Below are 22,126 nucleotides of genomic sequence, written 5' to 3'. Positions count from 1 at the left end.
GGATTATCACAATAAAACCTTTTGGTTGTCTTGACTTGTGCTTTTACACTTTGTTTCCCCATTAAGCAACAGCTGTCGAGACACAGAATAAAGATTTCCATGCCACAGATTCATTTCTATACCTACCTCTAGAGACCAAATTGTAAGTTTGCTTTTCACCTACACTTTTTAATTTAAACCTTTACAAAAACAATGAACACCATTTAAAAAACTAACTCTTTCAGCTTTGCAGAGAAACGTTTGTGTCTTCTATAGCTGATTTTATAAATCTGTGTTCTTTCTGAAGCTGTAAATATGATAAAAATGTTTGACTGAGACAGATTTGAATATTTGTAGGATCAATGTGGAAATGCTCAACACACAACTGTGGAAAATGTCATCTGATTTACATGCCTGGTAAACAACGGATCACTTTTTGGCGGGGTCACTAATCCTCCATCTGTAGCGGGGAGATAGATGTATCATAAAGGAGATCTGCCCTTTGATTCAGCTACAAACCGTTAGCTTAGCTATTGGCTTGTTACACCTGAAATAAAACAAATCTACCTGTGCAGAAAGTAGGCTTTGTCCTAATGTGCACGCATCGCCATTTGGATGCAATATTTGAGGCTGGTAATAAGATTGTAACAAAGCAAGGTCACCCTGCAAATGTCAAACTGAGAACGACACATCAACAGCCAAACGCTTTCCAAGGATTTGTCAGATCGTTTTTGTTTTGTGATTTGTTGCTGGAGCCGTCACTCCACCCTTTATAGACTTTCTTCCAGCTGTGAGCTTCTTCAGCGTCTAACCAAACCGTCATAAATTAATTGATTGTCGTGTTCCTGCTGGTATAAATTAGTTAATTCGTATACAGTAGGCCACAGGGAGTGTTTGGTTTTAAAAGAGAAAATAAAAAACCCTCCTTCATATTAAAAGATGATACGACAGCGACGCCACACTGGCTTTTTACACGGTTGCACAAAAAGGAAATGGTTTAATGAATGCAGCACATTAGTGCAGTGCAAAGAATGATCACAGGAACGAAAATACAATGTTTGAGAATCAAACAGCACATTAGGTACCTTCAAAGCAACATGATCGTAACTTAACACTTTCTTTTTATAAATATTATGAAACATAAATTCATGCTGTTTGTGTTGGACGATTAGGCTCACAAGCAAACGCTGTTAATGCTTTTTAACAGCCTAAATTACTTGCAGCTTTGCTCTGATAATTACATAATGAACAAAAAAAGTAGCAGTGATTTTGCACAGTGGTGTTTTAACTACCTGCACTGTGCACAAAATTACACCACCAAGAGGTCGAAATACAGACCGATTTTCTCTTTAAGAGTTTTCTTTCCTTTCAACGTGATTATTTTCCAACAGAACTAAAGCTCATTACCACTCGGCTTCCCCGACAGCTTTAGAGAAAACGTAGTCCCTGCCTCCGTAACACATCACTCCATCTTTCAAATGAAACTTCCAGCGGTTCTTACTGCGGTGAATCTGCAACAGACAGAAAATGTCACATTGTTAACAGTCCGGATTCAGCACTGGGCTTTGATAAGAGGCCAGCAGAGGTAAAAAGGTCTTACTTTGTCATACAGGCAAACGATCACATTGTCAGTGTCGAAGAGGTCCGGGATGTCCTGCTCGATCACATCGTCGCCTGAATTCAAAGGATCCTAAAAGGAAGTGTTTTAAAAGAAACTGTTAATTAATAAATGTAATTTAAGGGAAAATTCAAGAGGATCTTTGCATACAGAGGTGTTATAGTGTAAAAAAATAAACTATTAAGACACAGAATGTACATACAAACCGTACTATTCTCACCTCTTCCTCGATGTTAGCGAGTTCATCTGCTGCCTCGCTGTCGCTGCTGGAGGAGATGCTGTTGCCGTCACTGCTTCCACCTCCGTCCTGCAGGGCCTTTATGGCCTCGGCGTTGATTATACCCAGAAAGTCGTTCTCCTCCAGGGGAACTCCCTCTTCCTCCTCCAGGTCAGAGTTTTCAGCAGCACCGTCCAGCTGAACGATGTCTGACAGATCACTGTAGCTGTAGTCCAGGTCCAGCTTGGATTTACAAGAAGAAATGTAAGTTAGACATGATTATATTCAAAGTCTGTTATGCTGTTAAAGTTTAGCGCTAAGACTTTCTAATAAAAAAAGGTACAATTTAATAACTTTAATGCAGAATTTTAAAAATTTACACATTTATTTCAGATGAATTAAAGTTATAATCTCAAAGAGCTCAGTCTCGCTCTCTTAGGCGATAAACGGTAATTGCGGGAGCACACTTTCAAGATATCCAGCCTACCCTCTCTGGCAGACCAACCACTGCTGGCTGATGGAAAACGCATCACTAACTGGGCGCCGCATGTGCAAAAGTAGCACCAGACACCCAGTCTGTAATACTGCAAATGCAAAGGCTTTCATCAGTGGGCCATAGGCTCAGTCACCATTGTGTTACCTCATTCAGCGATAGATAGAGACTTAACAGACATTTATTTAAATGAAAATCTTTGAGATTAAGACCTTAAAGAATACATTTCTCTGACATGTTTTAACACCAATAGAGCGATCCTTTCAAAACATTTAGGGAAATATACTTATTTAAATTCTTCCCAGGAGATGAAGAACAACGTTGATGCTCATGTGTGTTGGATGAGTAAATATAAAGCCACAGCCCTCACTTGGTAAACTTAGCTTTAAGACTATATTAAACAAACCAAGATCTAGCTTTAGAGGAGGATTAAAGGCATATTTTGTTACCACTGGATCAAACACTGTATAAAAAGAAGTGAATGTAGCCCCCGAGACATCATCAACTTGATGGCTCATCCTCCTTTTGAAGCCTCGATTGGGACTATAATTTACAAAATAACATCATACAGTATAGAAGAGAATTTAACTAGCAATTTGGACCATAACCTTGTTAGGACATCTAAACATAAACATCTACAGAGGTAATAAATCAAGTGAGAAGTAGGCTGATCTTCCTGTCTGGTTTCACAAAATCTGAGTTTTTGTGTGTAGTCGCCTCCTGCTGGCCATTAGAAAGAATGCAGGTTAAAGGTACTTCCACATTGGCTTTACTTTTGAAACAACGAGGCTTTAGCAGCACTCTTTATGCTAAGCTAACCGGCTCTGAACCAAAGTTAGATATTTATTGTACAGACATGAAAGTCGCAGTTATTTTCTTTTCTCATTTCAAGCAAGAAAGTTAATCGCCAACTGTTTAACTCTTCATTTTACAACACATATCCAAACATCAGCCACTGCCTTTTCATATTTCTGTTACTGTTATTTGTTTAAGGTATTATAGGGCATTTTACTATAAAAGTACAATTTTAGAAACTTACCCCAAGAACGTCCTCAGCCTGGTTGTCAGTCTTTGCAGGTGCTTGACTCCTCGCCCTCTCCGCCTTCTCTCTCTCCTCCTCAATCACTTCTTTCAGGATGTCATCAATGTCTCTGGTCTTTAGCGGAGCCGTCTGCGCCAATGCCTCCTCAGCTCTGATCTGAAAGTCTAATAGCTGAGTGCAGGGTGAAGCGGTCATACTGAGGTTCACAGGTTCAGGCTGTGGACTCGGCTCACTTTCTCCCTGTGTGACCTCTGGCTCGGGTGATGGGGGCGTTTCAGGCTGTGAAGTCTCAGCAGCAGGAACTGGTGTCTGCTGGGGGACGATGCTCTCCTGAGCCGGGGGTAAATTGGTCTTCGGAGGTGGCGGCTGTGTGACAGAAGCAGCTGGAACAGGGGGGAGCTCCACCTCCTGAGGATTAGCGGTATTAGGAGGGACTGCAGCCGGCTGAGGGGCAGCAGCTTCTCTCCACTCAGTGACCTTCTGTGCAGGTTGGGATACAGGTTGCTGACCTGCTGCAGCCTGAGTGACCACAACAGGAACATTGACCTTGTAGAGTTGACCTGTGTGGGACAAAAAGGGAAGAGTAAAATGTTGTCTCAACTTTTAAGCGCATGCTGAAAACTAAAACAGATTTCGGCTGCTGAAAGGTGAAGTCATTGAGCACCTGAAGCTGTCTGTAGAGTGACTCCAGCTGGTATCTGCACAGGGTAAGCTAACCCAGCAGGGAGAGAGAAAGTAGCGAGAGTCTCCGAGGTGCTCTGCAATAAAACATGTGTAAAAGAAACATATCAAAAATGCAAAGAGTTACGTTAACCTTCTGCATAAGAATTTGGGTTATTAATTGAACAATGCATCTTGTTGTCATAATAGCCTTAAGGTGAACAGGTCGGTTCTACAGGTATCATGTCAGACAAATACAGTGAATAAGAGGGAGGAGGCAAGCTTAAACTACACACGTAGCTTTGGCACTTCTTGACTACTGGTGAATACTGACTGGTGATGTTTTAATGCTTAAATTCAATTAGTAAAATTTTGAGTAAAAAAACACAGTGTGTAGGAATTAGTGGCATCTAGCGGTGAGGTTGCATATTGCAACCAACTGACAATCGTTCCCCTCATCGCCTCCTTCAAAGCATGTAGGAGAATATACGCTCACCGGCCACTTCATTAGGTACACCTGAAAAGATCTAATGTAATCCAATACACCAGCTCAGCCATAAGATTTGCCTTTATGTTGCCTTTAATGTACAGTCTTTTTTCTAAGCTGTCATAGAGGTGTTAATCCAATGACATTTCAGCGTCAAGGTCATAATTGGTGGTGGGGCTGTACGGAGCTGCATTATATTCAGAGGTGTTCCTAATACTTTGGCCCCCTCATGTATGTAAATAGGGAGGACAAAAAATTAGAGACACATCTCATTATAATTTGTAATAAACATAATTGAATTTACACACTTCCGACTCTCAACAAAACAAAAGTCAACAAAAACTAAACTTCATAAAAGCAGCATCCATGGCAGTGCTGTTGTACTGAACTGCATTAGATTGTACAGGTGTACCTAATGAAGTGGCCGGTGAGTGTATATTCTAAATGGTAAATGGACTGTACTTATGTAGCACTTTTCTAGTCTTCAGACACTCAAAGCTGCTTTTAAACTGCATGTCACATTCACAGACCGATGGCAACGACCTAAGTGCCAATTTCCACTCAGGATCTATGCCTCTATGCCACTGGGGGCAATTTGGGGTTCAGTGTCTCGCCCAAAGACTTTGACATGTGACTGTAGCAGTCAGGGGTCACACCCCCAACCTTCTGATTGAGACACAACCGACTCTACCACCGAGCCACAGCCGCCCCCAAGCCCATAGACGCTCTATAATCCATGCTTAGTTTGTCGCTCTGGCCGACATGACGGTGAAACACCTCATTGTGTTTTGTTGGACAAACAAAAACACAAAGAAAAACTTTTCACTTAAACTTAATTTGGACACCAAAAGTATGTTCATTCTAAATTAAAACATCCTGGCCACCAGCAATATAATCAAGCCTAAATTAAATTGATTAGAAAGGTCACTTATATAGTTTTAATTAAAAAAACAAACAGCAAGAGGAGGAAATTAATTAATTTGTTCGTCTGAAATTAACAAATGCAGTTGAAGCAACTTTGTTTCTTTACTTAACTTTGTTGTTAGATCAGAAGTTCACTTAATCTGAATTTCTGGACCCAAACAACATGATGTGAAATCAACCTTTAGAAATTAAAGCACCTGAAACAATCTTCTAAACACTTTAAAAAGAGGAGTTCAAGCCACTTAAATTCAGACAAATTAAATACACCTACTCAATGCTTTAAATTCAATGGTGTTTCTCAACATTAGTAGTGCTTCAATTCAACAATAAGATAGGATAAGAGAAACAAGAAGAAAAGGCAGAATTAAAATTGTTCTGACTATTTTTGCTTTGATATGTGCTTCCTATGTAAAGAGACATTTAAAGTCAGGAAGGTGATGTGTTTAAATCTTGTTGACGTTTACCTTGAGCCTTGGGAAACTGTGGATATTCTGACTCGCAGGTATCACAACTGAGGCTGAGAGCAAAAATCAGAGCAGAGTGAGCGATACAAAAATGGAAAATCTTCAGCTACATTCGTCAGTGCTACAAATATCTCAATTGAAAAGTACACTGTTGTATTTTTGCACACTTTGATTTGTACCTGTTCTTTTCATGCAGTAGCCTGCTGTGTTACCTGTGACTTCATGATCCGTCTGACTGTAGCTGGCAGGGAGCTGCAGCACAAAGTTGGATGAGTTGATATTATTTTTCCTGAAGTCTTCCATTGCTTTAGACTGCATCATCTTTGACTCCCAAAGCTGCACATCAGAAGACATAGCAATCAATGCATAATTCCTCTCTACATGCTTAACTTAGCTGTAACTGACAGTTGTTTTTCAATGAAGCAGGGTGATGTAGAAAACATCTCACGTGTCTTAAATCATCCAGGACGCGATCTTCAAGCCCTTCATCCGAGAAGAGCTCCCTCATACTCTCAATCACATCATCAATTATGGACAAATAGAGTTTGGCCTGCAGTTGTTTTAAAGAAAATGTGAGTTACATGCTGCTGATATGCTTCTAAGGGTAAATTGAATCATCGTAAACAGTTTGTGTTACATTTTAAGAGCATTGCACCAAAGTCCATTCAAATATCCGCCATTCCTATGTTAATCTCTCTTGCAAAATGTAGGCTCATGCAGCTATTAAGTATCTTACAATATTATCTAAACATATTAAAGTCACTCTTCAATTCGGGGTATGAATAATAAGTCAGTAGCCTGTAGTAATATTTTTCTAGCTTAAACTTTTTCTTTTTCAAGAGGTTCCCCAATACCCCAATATAAACCCCAACATAATAATTAACCCAGTTAATCTTCTTAAAAGGAAAAAAACGTAGATAAAGAAAGCCATAGGAAAGTTAAGATAACTGATAGATCTTAAATTAAATTTGGCTAAACGGTACGATACATTAAAACTGTGTTTAAGCTGCTTCTAAGATACACAAACCAACAAGCGACACAACAGTTTTGCTATTAGCTAATATTAGCCTTTAGCACAGCTAGCTAAAAACGTAGCTTTGCTTACCACTGGTCCTGTGTTGGTTAGCATGATTCAAAGCAGGAATAACTTCTGTCCTGTAACAATTGATTTTGGAAACATAAAGTGATAAAGTCAGATTGTACTGACCGTAAAAAGTTGATAGAAAGTACACACACGGGTGGAAGTAATTAGGTTCAACAGGTAGATGTGATTGGAGCTGACACCAGTCTCAGGAGTGATACTAAAGAGTCACTGTTTTACATTGTAGGCTACTGTAAGTGTTGAATACATTTCCTCACCTTTTTCCTGACTTTTGTTTTAATTCGATAAACTTTAAATGTATTTGAAATTAACATAAAGTTAAATCATTTTAATCTTACTTTGTTGCTAAAGTAAGATGGGAGTTTCGGCCCTTTCAGTTGCTAAATCATTTGGCTGAGCTAAGCAATAAACCTCTTTATTTTATATTCAGTTAAATTACCAATATTTGGACCTATGATGTGATTGTTAAGTGTACGCCCTCAGGTCGGAGGTACAGGTCCCTAGAGGCACACACCAGCAGACGGGGGAACAGCTTTTTCCATCATAAGACCTTTAAATAAATAAAACCTTAACACACACAAGTGCAATTAAACCCCTTTAGTGCATGAACGTGCAATATCTACCAGTGAATGTATATTTCTGCCTTAAATGTGTATATTTTGCCTATGTTGTATATTTTTAGAAACATTTGCATATTTCTTAAATATCCTAATTATTTAATTTTATTACTTTATTACTGCATCCTTTCTTTTGGATTCTTTAGATATTATATTTTATGTCTAATATTAACCATTGTAATTGGAGCCTCCCAGCATAATTATTTCACACAGTTGTACTTGTATAACACTTAACATCTTGAATCTTAATAATCACCTAAATTATTAAATAAAGTCATATAAAGCCTTAAAATAATACGAATTTCATAATCTGACATCAATCTAGGGTATAAAAACGTTTATTTATGATTAAAACATTTGAATATATGTAATCTATATGACCTAATGTGAAACGAAAACCTACCTGGTCACAAAACAATTGATGGCATCATGTCCCAGCAGGGCGTCACCTGTCTGTGTACCTGCAGGCCACCCACCTTACATACACCCACAGGTGGATATCCAAAACCTCATTACAGCAAGAGTAAAACCTACAACAAAGCATCCTATTGTTTAATGTCGCTTCAGTATCTTAGTGGTGGCTTCTTTGTTAGAAGCAAGTCAACTATGTAGTTTCAGGGACTATTTTTGTCCAACACCTCTTAAATTTCTGTCCAAAACAATCTTTCCAACTCCATGTTTCAATAGAAAGGTCACACTGTTGCACACTTTCTACAGTGCTTGGAGCTTAGTATGCTTTCTCATTCCCAAGAGTGCACAATGCCAGGAGTTAAAAAAGTATTTCACCCTTTACAAAACACTTCATTTTGAACTTGGTGTTCAACAAATTCTTAGCAGCAGCAGCAGCTGACCTTTTACCCTTCTACCTCCAAGCTTCTGTTAAGTGGAGCTGGAGCTCTTACAACACTGTAGCTTGAAGACAGTAACATCCAGACAGTCCTGTTGACGCTGCAGACACTGAGACTAACAGGTACTTGGCTGTCACTTCAAAACAAAGCTATTCTGGACTCAGATAAGAAGCTCTCCTTGAATTATAAGATGATGGTCTTTTTATCCCCTTATAAAAACAATATGAAATTATCTAGCCTGTGATATGCTGATTTTATTAGCCCTGCATACTTCACAGATAGAAAATATAAGGTATTTGATATTTGTGTTTGAAAATAATACATGTAATGGAAGTACTAACTGTCTATTTACCTCCACATACACCGCCCCCTATGGTTAACAACCAGAACTAACAACTGGGAGGAAAAATCAAAAACCTTTTTGTGTTTATTGTAATCCAGATAATATGACTTGAGAAATGATATCTCTTTGATATCATTTCTGCGATCTGTGTGTCTACTTTAAGTCTCTTTTTGCTAAATAAATGTGTCATGTGAGCCTTTTTTGAGGCATATTCAATTCAAGGCGAGGTACTTTACTCTTTTACCTGTGCATTGTTAAACTTAATCACATTAAACTGTTACACAGCATGCAACATTTCCTGAAAATCAAATGTCAATTATTCAGCAGCAGCCTGTCATTACTCTCTGCTGGGTGTCTCAGTCTCTCAACAAAACAAATAGTTGCTGTTCAGTTCTGCTGTTTTGACACTTGTTTGTTTAAATCCATTTTGCTACTTTGATCAATAAATAATCACAGTGTTATTGTGCTGTTTCGTGCATGTGCGACACAACCAATGCCTGGTGTATGTGCTGTTACTTCAAACAGCAAGCTAGCTCTATTCTACTGTGGGAAAAATATCAATAAATAGAGTCGGTTTATGGGATTTAATTTAATAAAGGATAAACTTAAAGCTCCTCTTTAGTGGTAGAGACAAAGACTCCTCATATCTTATGAACATCTGTGAAGAAGCACCCCGAGTCACTCCATTTTAATTCAATTTTACTCTTGATGTACATCATATCCAGCTAAAGCCAGATACCTCATACATAAAAGTCATCATTGAAGGCTTTGTCGTTCTCTATGAAGCTTCACCCTTTATTTTTTTATTATCCAACTTAATCACAACCCAGAGGCAGAAAGATCACAAAATAAAGATTTGATTTGCTTAAATAACATTATAGTCCTCCAGAATGCAACCTTGGTATGAAGTCAAAGGTCAGATCGAGGTCAACAACCAAAGTAATGAGTTTTATTCCATGTGGAAAAAGGAAATTAGTTTCTCTCAGCACACGATGTTGCACAGTAAATAACTATTTTAAAAAGCCTAAATCAAGCTGTGGCAGTGCAGGTTTGTATTTTACATGAGCAAGACTTGGGCTCAGCATGATGTGACCCACCTTTGAACTGATGTTTTTTTGTGCAGCTTTAATTATAGAACTTTCATTTCCACAAGGTGTTTACATTGTTCTGTCTGACACTTGCATGTTTGTTCATGCAAAAGAATTACCAACATATGGACAACCGAAAACCACTTAGAATCCAAATCTAAATGAACGTGATGCGTTCTGGGCAACAAAAGGTCCCGACCCCAAAGCGCGTGCTGATAATGACCTCTTCTCACACGCACTGAATATTGCTCATTACTTCAGCTGTTTATCTCGCACAGCCTGTTCGGTGTACATTTATTAAGGCATTTAATAAGGATGCCAATCATTCTGGAGGGCAGTGCAGATGATGCAAATGCAAGCTTATATACAGTACTCGTATAAACTGTTCTTATCTTACAGTTGATAAATCTATTAAGTGTAAAGTGCTAGGCAAAAGGACCATGTTAAATTGTTTATTAGCTCTAGACTAATTCAGTCTCTGTAAAAGGATACAAAATCGGTTAACCTCCATGAGATATACCAGAATATGTGTAGTTAGATGAATTTGACACCAGATATAAGCAGAAAGTCCGTTTTCGCCTTTGTTTTTGTTCTTTTTTTTTTTTCTTTTTATCCCTTTTCACCGTTATGAAGATTTTGGGAAATATCCTGGACCAAAGGGATAACGTCCTCCTCACGCTTTCTTTAACAATCACTGTGTCATACAGCCCGACTGCTTCTGTGACTCCGTTTCAATCCATTTCTTCTCCACTTCCACCTAAAAAACCAACAACACAGATGTGGTTATTTGCACTGATAAATACAGACGTTTCTGTCTCTACATTGATTTTGGTGCGTGCATCAAGCAAGATCACATCTTACTTGACAATGATAGCGTGTCCAGCTGGTCACATGCTTCTGCGGCTGGATGTCGTTCACAGTACCCAGTGACTTCACCCTGGTCTGCGACACCACCGCGCCCATAATTTCACATTCCATGGTGACAAAAGGGTACCAGTCACTCGGGATCTCCTGATCAGATCCCAGCTCGAGCTTGCAGGAAAACGAATGTGGATGATCCACTGCTGCAGAGGACAAAACAAAGGTCGCTTGTAGTTAGAGATGTGCACCTCCGAGTGGCAAACATGCTGTCTAAGCAGATAATAAGAAGATTAAGGCCTTGTTTACACCTGGTATTAACATGCGTCTTGAGTGATCCGATCATAAGATAGTCTTAAGTACAGGTGTGAATGCACCAAAGAGGCACTGATATCCGATCACTTGGGCCACATTTGTCCACATTCTTTCAGCAGTGTGTACCAAATAAAAAGTATCCATTATATTTGATTTCCGCACGAACATACGAGACTAATTCTACAGAGTATTAAGTAGAACCGTGCATTTATATTCCAGTGCCAGGCGATCCCGTACAGACACAAGGGAGAAAGCAAGCCAGTGCCTGGATGCGAATGACAGATGTGACCCCACAAGCAGTACATCATAGTTTAAAATAATTACGCTCAGTGAGGACACAAATGCTTTATAGAGGAGACAAAGGTATATAATGCAGATGCGTCTGTATCTTTCTCACGAGTCCGTTTTAGATAAAGATTAAGTATCAGTGATGTTAGAAAGTTCTGCCGTGAAGCAGGCTTTGTTTATTTAGTAGAAGAGATACTTTGTTAACCCCCGAGGGGAAATTCGATTTTTCCACTCTGTTATTACACACATGCACAAACAGCACATGCATTAATGGAGAGATATCAGAGTGAGGGGGCTGCACAAGGACATGCGCCCCCGAGCAGTTGGGGATTCAGTTCACCTCGACAGCGCCCAGGAAAGGAACTGGCACCTCTCCAGCTACCAGCCCCAATTCCGCGTTTGGTCCGTAGCGGGACTTGAACCAGCCACCCTGCTGTTCCCAAGCCAAGTCTCTACAGACTGAGCTACCATCTACCATATATTTGTTTAGTGCTGTCATATTGCTGCCCCAGAAGGTGATTTTACACAGCGTGCCTGTATTACAAGGGCAAACCACCTTTTATGAAGAACTGCAAGGCGGAATAACGTCCAACCTGCAAATGCCATGTGTGAATGTTAAAGCCAGGTGTGAACAGCTGTACTTAGAGCTGTCAATTTGTGATCGGATCACCCAGGACACATGTCAGTACAAGGTGTAAACAGGCTCAGTGTGTTAGGCTGTAAGTCAGAGTTAAATTTAAACCGCTCTGAGATGTGTTACCTGTATTCTTTGCAGGTAGTCTGTCGATCCTCCAAACGATGGCTGAATATACATTCTCATACTTGACAGTGCCGACAGTCACCTGCATAACCGGCTGTGAGTCTGCGGCACTGACGGCGCCCAAGCAGGCATTTCTGTTCATACGGGCCTTCAGGGACCTCTGTCGCAGCAAGGCCACTGTCTGTGTCACTTTGACCCAATCGCCCGGTACTGGCACACGGATTACTACATTCTCACACAGTGGGTACGTGTCGGACACCCCCATGGAGGGAAGAAATGAGGCGGACATGTTTAGAAAGGCCTGGAGCTCCACATAGGCACCTTGAACTGTGACCACAGCTTTGATCGAGAAGGGAATCTCTGTGCAACCCAAAAGCAGCGTCTTGTACCGCATCAGCTCCACCCTGCAGGCGTCCGGAGGGGAAAACTTGACCAGCCTGGACCTCTGAAACTCTGTCTCATTAACACACCTGTGAAAATGAGAGTCAATGATCTCCATCCAGAGTTCCTCCTCAGACCCGTAGCTGGAGTCAAAGTGCAGCAGCCCGAGATCATTCAGGGCGAGAAAACAATCCCCGAGTCCGTTCAGAAAAGCCAGACAGTGAATCTGGGTGAAGGCCGTCCGCTCCATGACTCCTCCACTCTTATCCAGTTGTACCCAGATGTGATCAGTGATCTGCAACGACAACTCCTGCTCCTCGTAGTGCCGCCTCTGCTGGTGGTGCACACACAGTTTAAAGATCTCCTCCTCCATGGAGACAACCAGGTCCTCCATGTCCTCGTGCACCGTGGAGCCAAACTTGAGCAGCTGGTCTACCTCCGCCTCATGACTAACCTCTAACTTAGGGTGGAAGCGTTTCTTCTCTGTGTACGAGAAATGTTCTACCTTGAGCGTGAGGACTTTGCGGGGCTCTCCATAGCTTTCCAGTTTAAGATCAGAGATCCTGCACTGAGGGAGCAGCTGGAACTCCTTATATGGCTTTTCAAGCCCTTTCTCGTAGTACATCTGCAGGACACCTCCCGGCAACAAGCGGAGGTAGATCGGCCCCCACTGCCGAGAAGACATGCGGTTCTTTTTTTCAGGAATCCTGACCATGACAGACCAGCCGTCTCTCTTCTGGCTACGAAATAGACCCCGAGGAACAAACTGAGACGAACCTTCGCCTAACACCTCATTTTTGCAGCTCAGTCGCCTCTCGCCATCTCTTACAGTCTCCGTTTCTTGGTCCGATTCTGCTCGCAGGCCTTCCAATTTGTCGCAAACGTAAGAGAAGGAGTTCTGGAGTTGGTCACGTGGAGGCTCGCTGCCATCTTTGGTCCGAATAAAGAAACGTGGTAGGCTGTGGTTAGATTCTGAGTCTGAGGAGGAGGAGGAGCTGTCTGCATGTGCGCTGTATCTGGATCCATCCCAGAAGGGGTTATAGTGTCCTGAGTTCCCCTGGAAAGAAAGAAAAGGGTTTGGTCCATCTGAGGTTTTATTTAAGGCTTCTGGTGCAGGAGAGGTGGTAGATGTGCTGGAGAAACTCTGGAAGAAGTCGTTCTTTTCCCGTGTGTTGGAGTGAAATGGGGACACGCTGCTGGGAACCCCACTCACAGGAGTGCAAAAGGGTGTGTTACACGGTACACAAGAACTTCCACTAAGACTCGAGTGGCTTTGAGGGGATTCCAGGGAACTGTTGAAGCTCCAGGAAGTATCTCTGATCGGAGGAAGCACCAATTTCAGACCATTGGGACGCGGTACTGATGCTTTGATAAGCCCTGGTGACTGTAGGGGCTTCTGAGGAGACGAGAGCGGTGTGTTGTCATCTTCAAAAGTGACCCAGTTTGAGTGATTTGTGGAACACATGGCGAAGGAGGACTGATGACCGGTTCAAACGAGAATCCCTCCTTTGTTGGGTTAACTGTTCCGCACTTCAGACGCCTTCTCCTCTGCAAGACAGAAAAAAATAATGTAAATGTAATGTGCTAAGTTAATTTAAAAGATATTCCAGACACACGCTCCTGAGCGGATCTGTTGAAAGCTGGAACAAGTGCATTTATCCTGTCGGTAGAAAGACGAGAGAGAGCGAGAGTGCTCCTGGGGATATAAATAAAACATATTTCCTTGAGGTACTCCATTAAAACTTAATGAGAGGCTGACCTTGAAAACCTTGAACACGTTTAAATGTGTTAACACCACAATTAAGTAAAGCTCATTTGATGTAAAAGCTGAAGTAAGCGTTCTGCAGTTCAGTATCAGAGAAGCTGCAGGAGATTTTCTCTCAGCGACACCACAGATTAGATGTTGTGCTCATATTTAAGCTGTTGGAGAATCTTTAGGACAAACAATTATTAACTGTCTTAGAAGGACACATTTCATACAGTTTATTTGAATGTATACTGTTCTTTATTAAACGTTTGGACAGGAACGCAGTGATGTTACTTCTATGAATAACTGAACACATCCACATAGCAAGCAGCTGCTGATAATGTCCATGTTCTCAGTCAGACATCACTCAATGGTCAGAAAATTACTGTACATTACCAGCGATGTTATGCTTAACTTATAAAACAATTATCTCATACAAAGATTAACCAGTTAATAAGCCAAGGAAGAGGGGAAATAGATAACAGGCGATCTCTAATCACCTTGTTTGCTAGCAGTTTTAGCCTGCACTGTTGTGATGCCAACATATGCTTCTTCAACATTCACAGTCCCCCAGAACCTGGTTTGGTTTATGACGACAAAATTCCTGCAAAAAAAAAAAATCACATTCCTGTCATTCATTCGACTTTCCAGTAAATCTACCCATGATACCATGCTAAACTAAAATGTTATAAACATTATCCCTGCTGACAGAAATATGTTAACACTGTGTGCATGCTAGCAGCCTGTACTGTGACCGAGTACAGCCCCACAGAGCAGCTAGCATGGCTTTGTGATGAAGACTTTATTCTCAACAGTGCATCTCTTTTTATACATTGATGCAGGTCAAAGGTCAATAACAGTCTTGTGATTATTCTAGGGATCCTACACAATACATAATGCACCTTTTCTCCCATTTATACCATGAAAAAAAGGAATATTCTTGAGCACAAGTTTTGCATCCATGAATTCTGACAAACTGACACTGGACTTCTCAAAAGATTGTAATATAAAGGTGGTGTGTTTTTAGAAGCTCTTACTGAAGAGCAGAGCATATTTCCCTATTCTCAAAAGGAGAGCGAGTCTAGAAGTTTGGGAAGTCTTAAAGTTTTGTAATGCAAATTGATGAGCTAAAATGTTGCATTTTGGGCATACTGCACTTCTAAATGAGCAGAGTCTAAATATTTAATAGAAGCCCTGCTTTAAAATGTGTGTGAGAAAAGTTAGCCATGGCGGCAAAGATCCTGCCTCATTAACCAGCATGAAGAGAACTGTGAGAACCAGCTGGTGCTGCAGGAAGCTTCAGAGAGAAGCCGAGCTGGTTTCATGTGTGAGGCACCTCTGGAAGATGAGAGGATTTCTCCTCTCGGGTGTTAAATCTGCAGAACGAGTTTCAATGGAGATTAAAACAACAATGCAAAGGCTTGGGAAGTAAAGTTGTAATTAAGGCTGGGTGATATGGCAGAAACATATAGTCTCAATGAAATAATGATGTGTAAAGTGTATAATGTAAATGACGGGAGCCTTTAGTTGAAGTCGATAATACAGCTTATTTCCATGCTCTTAAGTTGTCCATCCCAATGAGCCTTTTATATCAACGTTAGCTCCCTTTGTAGGTGAGGTATCTACCGTAAGCCGAATTATGCACAGGTCTCCTCATCTCCCAAAAGAAAATGCCTCTGGATTTAAATCAGTATAAACTATGAACAAAGAAGTTTTGTGTTCAGAATTTGTATCTGGCCAATGCTGAGCCTATCAGGGGGGCTTTGGGTTAAACCAGCAGAGCTTTTGCTAACTTTAGCAAGACTTTTTCATCTCGCCAACCTCGCCAAAGTCTCATGTATAGTCTATTAGATCTGTCCATGTGATATATACAACGCAATATACAAGATGCATTCATCAATCCATTATCTATACCGAACCTATCCCAGCTGCCATTGGGCGAGAGGCGGGGTTACACCTGGACTGATCGCCAGTCAATCACAGGGCTGACACAGAGACAGACAACCTTTCATGCTCTCACTCACACTCACAACTACGGGCAATTTTAGAGTCACCGATGAGCATGTCTTCTATACGTCTGATAACTACAATCCTTTATGTGTTTAAAATATAATTAAAGAGGATATATATTGCAGAGTTGGTTGATTCTAGAGGGTTTTTATAAGTGAAAAAGTGCAATCGTGTCGTTTTGTAATGTCCTGCGTGCAAGCTCAACTAACTTCCTGTTATCGTATACATTTCTGATAGTCTCTTGGCTCTATATCAATAGAAAATATCCAAAGTTAATCACTGCTATCTACATAATTTAATCATTATCCAGTATCAAGATTGTTTCTGGCCCAGCCCTAGCTGTAATCTTCCGTTTAATTTCCCTGCAGGTCAACCCCGGCCCGCGTTCTGATGTCCTGGCAGCTCTGCTCTCACACATCCAGCTCTCAGGCCGAGGAGAAGCCACTCTCAAAATGTTGAAGCCTCATCTCACCATAAAAAACAATAATTGGAAGCAGAAAGCCTCAATTACAGCCCTCCTCCTCCCTGCGAGACCACAGCGATGACTTGCATGAAGACATCCAGTGGCAAGTTCCTGTCGCTATAAATAAACAGGGAAGTGGGGGCTCCGATTCGGGGTAGAGGATTGACACGTCTTCAGTCAAACACTGAGAACATCTTTGTAATGAGGGGCAATGATGGCGGAAGTTTCCGCAAGTTTGTCTCTCCTCTCCCGACTTAAAGAAGCCCTCAGCTTTGGTTCAAAGAGTCGGGCACAGACAAGGATGAGTTCTCCACGGGGGTTACTGACAGACTTTCAGACTCGTTTCCAGTCTGCCGTCTCTTCCTGGGTCTCTCTCTCTCTCAGCACAGAAACGCTGCTGAACCTACAGAGGACAAAAGAATACATTCCACACATTCCTCTGGGACAAGCAGCTTTGCACACAGGAAATACCAGCCGGCTGAATTTGTGTGAACTGACAGCAAATATTATCTTAATGTCATTATATCAAAATGCAGCAGCTGTGCAGGCCTGGTTAATCCGCTTGTTAATGGCTGTAAAGAAAGGAGCCTGGGGTTAAAGAAAGGCTTCCTAAAGTAATTAGGGAAAACATAAAGAACATTATTGTTATTAATGTGACCTGAAAACACATATTTTCTTTATGTCATTATATCAAATTCTACAAAGGGTTTTGATTTACAGATTTACAGATTTACAGGCCATAAAGTCGGCTTAGTTTGGTTATTTATGACTATGAGTTAAAAAAGTCTTGTTATATTGTTACGGTACTTTTTATAAAGATATACAACAAGTCTAGTTTAACCTTATCTTTCATTGTTATCATCATCCCAAGACTTGGACGTGAAGGAATCTGACTTGCAGGTAAACTGCAGCGCTGTAATCAAGACAATAAAGAAAACACTAATGCCATGAAGTATCTCCGCTTCATCATTTCTTACTGTGACTATACTTACATAAATGACTGCACTTGAGACTCCAGGTGTTGGCTAAATAACATACACACGTTATGCACAAGCCTGGAGTCATATAATAATAATTACTGGGTCAAACTGAGTCACGTAATGTTGCCAAATAGACGCATCTGTCAGCTTTAAAAGAGGCCAGTCAGCACTCGGATACAGTGCGCTGCCAACTTGAACTGTTCCACAGTAATCAGAGTTACAACCTGGAAATCAAACCGACTTACAAACAAACAACACAGTCCAAAAAGCAGACATCTGCTGAATGCACAAGGGCTGTAACTGATGTTTTCCCTAATCTAATAATCTGGTTATTATTATCTGTTTATTTGATTTGAACACAAGATACTTGTGACATAATGAAAAGGATAAGCGCTCAGTGAAGAACCCTTCCCTTGTGCCTTCATCCCGATACTTATAACTGACCTACCACATGACCCTTAGTGGTGACCGCAACCCAAGCAGCATCGCCAAATTCAACAGACCCAGGCTCTGTTAATGCGAGCTGGAGTAGCCCGACCTACTACCTGCCCTTCCACATGGCTTCTAACAGCCCCCGCCACTTAAACTTGTAGTTAGATGGGCAGCGAGAGGCAACACATCAACAGGGCTATCAAGTGGGCACCGCCCTTCACTGGTGTTTGGTCAGGTTAGGCCGACGACACCTCGGGGAGGCTCAACAGTTAGCTCCGGCGTCCCAGAAGAACCACCACCCATCACACTGACCCTTCGCTAAGTCCCGCCCCCCTTGGTTACTGTTGCTATGCCTGTCAAGCTTTCGCACCGCCAAGTAAATATTCTGCAGTTTTTCCAACTGTAACAGTGAGAGATGTTCCGAGGGAAATAATAGCAAATTTCTGGGAAAATAGTTCCCAAATATCAGAGAGAAGTCGACAGAAAGGACGACATTTGAAGGCTTCATCCAGAATATGATCTGTCAGCGGAGTGTTGAGAATGAGGAGGACATAAAAATGGGGGCAAAAGCTCACCGGCCCCAATGCAAGCGTCAGGCACCCCACGTCCTGACAATTCATGTTTAGGACAATCATATACAGGAACAACAATGTTCTTGCACAGCAAGGTGAGTCAATATATTGTTTTATTTTAAGCTAATGTTTAGTTATGATTCCCTATAACTTTCATTATCTAATATGTTTTAGCTCATTGCTAGCAAAACTAAATTATCACACATTTTCATTGTGTTTAAAGCGCGTCAGGATATTGCTCGCATATCGTGGGCTTGATCCAAACACTGGGTCTCCTAAAGGCACAACAGGAAAGCCCAACAAAATCCTGAGGTGGTATATTAAAGGCTCTGCCGGTATCATCGGTGGTGGTAGCGAAGGCCAGCGGAGGCCAGTTGACTGTCTTCCATAATTTTTAATCCATGTCCCACATCTCTCCTCTCGAGTGTCTGGCTTTGAGGATATCTGCTGTCGGACTTTCAGATTCCATGTGCACACGGTTCAAGGGGGATCCAGGGGTTTCCAACAACCCAACAAGCACTTCTGTGTAAATCATTTCTAATCACACATGGGATTTTCCCCTCACTTCAAAATGTTAGACTATTTTGTGTTGGGCCATTACATATCCATACTTAAATCCATTCTGACTTGCAGTTGTAACATGGCAAGATATAAATAAGTTTAGGGGCTGTCAATATCTGTGCCAGGCTCATTGTGTAAATCCTAAAAAGTACAAGAGAAGAAAGTCTGAACAGATCATATTACAGATGCAACGACTGCAAAATGTTTTCACAAACGGAAACAGAAACATTTTCAATCTACAAAGAGGAACAGCAATCAAAACCTAAATAAGTGATATGAGAAAATAAAAGCTGCCTTTTGGCATCCAAGCTCATGTGACCTCTTTACTCCAGAGATTGTAATGATCCTTTACTTCTAGATAAAATCCATTTTCACGAGGGGTTCCTGTTATCTGTCCTAATTACTGTATCGACTTCTGTGACAGAAAGGACAAATCCCCTGATGACAGGAAGCCATTTTTTACAGTCGCTTGATATATGATGACAGAGAGGAAACTTTTGTGGTCTCAAAAAAACAGCTGAATGAACTTTAACTTTGCGGACAGACGCTTCCCGATTCAATGGGACGACTTCCTGTTGGATTTTCCCGATATTTCCTGTCTTCTCACACTGCACAGTGGATTATTTTTCTTCGAGAAGTATAAAAATAACAGAGTAAGACACTGCCCCGTGTAATTTGACGGTAGAGTACTACTGTTGTGACCACAGTGACTTTGTAATCTAGCGCAGAGCTTAAAATGTGATGACCCATTTCCAGTGTCTGCTCACTGAGCTCTGCTCTCCTGTCAAACAAAGCAGAAGAGAAAGCTGCTGCTTTTGTGCTCTCACACCTTAAACAAGCTGAATAAAACAATGTTGTGTTAGTTATTTAAGTCCAGTGCTCCCTGCATTTATAGTAGATATTTGTTCCAGTTCAGGAAAGCATGACTGGAAAAATAAGCAGGAATAGATGGAGGAAGTTTGTGTCAGCTGCAGCAACTTTTCCATTATAGCTCGAACTGGTTTATTTTGGCTCATGGCAAACATACATTTCATATCTTAGAGTATTATTAAAGCAATAGTTTGTCACTTTTGGAAGAATTATACACGTTCTTCCAGTTACAAAGAAAAGTTGAATTAAAAAGTTGAATTAATAAGAATTATTGCTGTTTAAATTAATAATCTGTAGTTTGTACTCAGCCGTGTTTCTCTGGTAGTTTTTGGTTATTAAATGTTAGCTTTGTTAGCAAAGCTAAATATTGCTCTTTAAGTGGCATCATGACTCTTCGGCACTCTTCATTTAGTTACAGCAGGGGAGACTGGGGACAGTTGCAACACTTTTTGCATTCCTCTCAATTACTCAGAGATGATTAAAACTAGACAACAACAAGATGTATTAATCTTACATCTGTCTGCTGGTAACCTATACCATTCAAAGATGATTATTAACGACATATTGTTCACAATATTTATTTGAATGGAATAACTCAGCTGTTGCAACTGACTTAACCCTGGAGAGAAAAAAAAATATTTCTCAATATCGTAAAAACTATCAAGTAACTGTACAGCTACAATAGTAACAGTTTTCTCTCTAACAGACATTTATTAACATTAATTAATTCAGTAGCCTACATGTTGGGGCCAGTCTTCTTAGCCATGATAGAACGTTTTGTGCTAGCTAAACGTGCTAAACATGATAACAGTGTCAAAAGGTTAAAAAGGAAGAATCCAAACCGAGTTAGATTTGATTAAGTATTACAAAAGTATTGTCAGGTAAGAATAAAGAAATACTGCAATGCCTCCAAAACAAGCTTTTAATAACTGCTGGAGCAATTTGTCCTCTGTCTTCCTGGTTGTATGAAAGGTCTAACTGAGCATGTGCGGAATAGTGTGCCATCTCTCAAACATGTTTCTGATTTGAGAAATAAAACTTGTTTCAACCCTACTTTAGCGTGTTTGTCCTGTATTTTTCACTTACAGCCAGAGTGGCTCCTATTAAACCAAAGTTTGATGCACACTTTTAAATTTTTTCTAAATATATGGAACAAAAAAATATCTGCCAAGGTCCAAAAAATAATAATTTCCGAAAATTGCTATCTACATGTTTTAAATAAATGGTAAACTTTTTGTTAAAACCAACTCTAGATGTGCCGTTTCACTGTTGTAACGTCGCATTCTTGCAGCGCGGGGTCAGGAGAAACGCCGAACACGCGAGTTACCGGCGGTAAACAACAACTTTTTTTTTCACTCACAACAACACAGAGAGGAGAAAGAAAACAGAACCAGCATGCTGTCATCCACAACAGAGCCAGGCCCAGCATCCGGACCAGAGAGGCCCACTTCTGGGGTCACTTCTGCGCCTTTGTTTTGACGCGAACTCTGCGTAAAGTTGTCACTCTAGGCTACTTTTGTCCCTCTCTACTTTACGCACATTACAGCCAACACCGTCCACTCATAACTGAGCTACACTAAACGGAGTTAACATTTACGAAGAGTGCATCAAAACAGTTTAAGTGTCTCCTAACGTGACGTGAAGTATCACAGCTCGCTCACAAACAAACCCGAGTGCGACCAGGAGAGAAATATACTCACGATTTCACAGATGTAGTTCTCTAATCCGGGTCATGACTTGTGTTTAATGTCGGCCGGTTTTCCTCAAAATGGCAGAGTGTAAATCCTGGGAGTTTTAACAGCACAGCGCTGCTTCCCCTCTCGAGTTCACACAGACAGACTGTCCCACTACGGGACACTGCAGGAATGAACACAGCCGTGCTGCGTTCACAACTATAGGAAATGTCGGTATCAGGAAAAGGGCGCGCACGTCGGACAAACACCATTCAGGCTAATAATTTTGATTAAAGGCATAATGTTTGGTAATAAAGAATGTAAAATAACTTTA

General features: G+C 40.9%; 2 protein-coding genes across 2 annotated transcripts; both read right to left on the bottom strand.

Annotated features, from left to right (window-relative positions):
• Positions 1-1,382: 1,382 nt before the first annotated feature.
• On the bottom strand, positions 1,383-7,013 carry gtf2a1l (general transcription factor IIA, 1-like). Its single transcript, XM_069658061.1, has 9 exons — positions 6,990-7,013; positions 6,333-6,434; positions 6,097-6,220; positions 5,885-5,937; positions 4,014-4,107; positions 3,347-3,909; positions 1,818-2,057; positions 1,580-1,669; positions 1,383-1,490 (listed from the first exon to the last, which is right to left on the bottom strand). The coding sequence occupies exons 1-9, from the start codon at positions 7,011-7,013 to the stop codon at positions 1,383-1,385; spliced, it is 1,398 nt and encodes a 465-aa protein (XP_069514162.1).
• A 2,398-nt stretch (positions 7,014-9,411) lies between these two features.
• On the bottom strand, positions 9,412-21,953 carry ston1 (stonin 1). Its single transcript, XM_069658059.1, has 4 exons — positions 21,820-21,953; positions 12,104-14,032; positions 10,744-10,946; positions 9,412-10,639 (listed from the first exon to the last, which is right to left on the bottom strand). The coding sequence occupies exons 2-4, from the start codon at positions 13,947-13,949 to the stop codon at positions 10,574-10,576; spliced, it is 2,115 nt and encodes a 704-aa protein (XP_069514160.1). The 5' UTR covers positions 13,950-14,032; positions 21,820-21,953; the 3' UTR covers positions 9,412-10,573.
• Between the last annotated feature and the right edge of the window lie 173 nt (positions 21,954-22,126).

The sequence above is a fragment of the Semicossyphus pulcher genome, unplaced genomic scaffold (genome assembly GCF_022749685.1).
Source record: "Semicossyphus pulcher isolate SPU_LCO1_2020_fin unplaced genomic scaffold, fSemPul1.0.p SCAF_12, whole genome shotgun sequence".
In the NCBI taxonomy this organism is placed as follows: Eukaryota; Metazoa; Chordata; class Actinopteri; order Labriformes; family Labridae; genus Semicossyphus; species Semicossyphus pulcher.
This window is presented reverse-complemented; position numbering and strand designations above follow the sequence as displayed.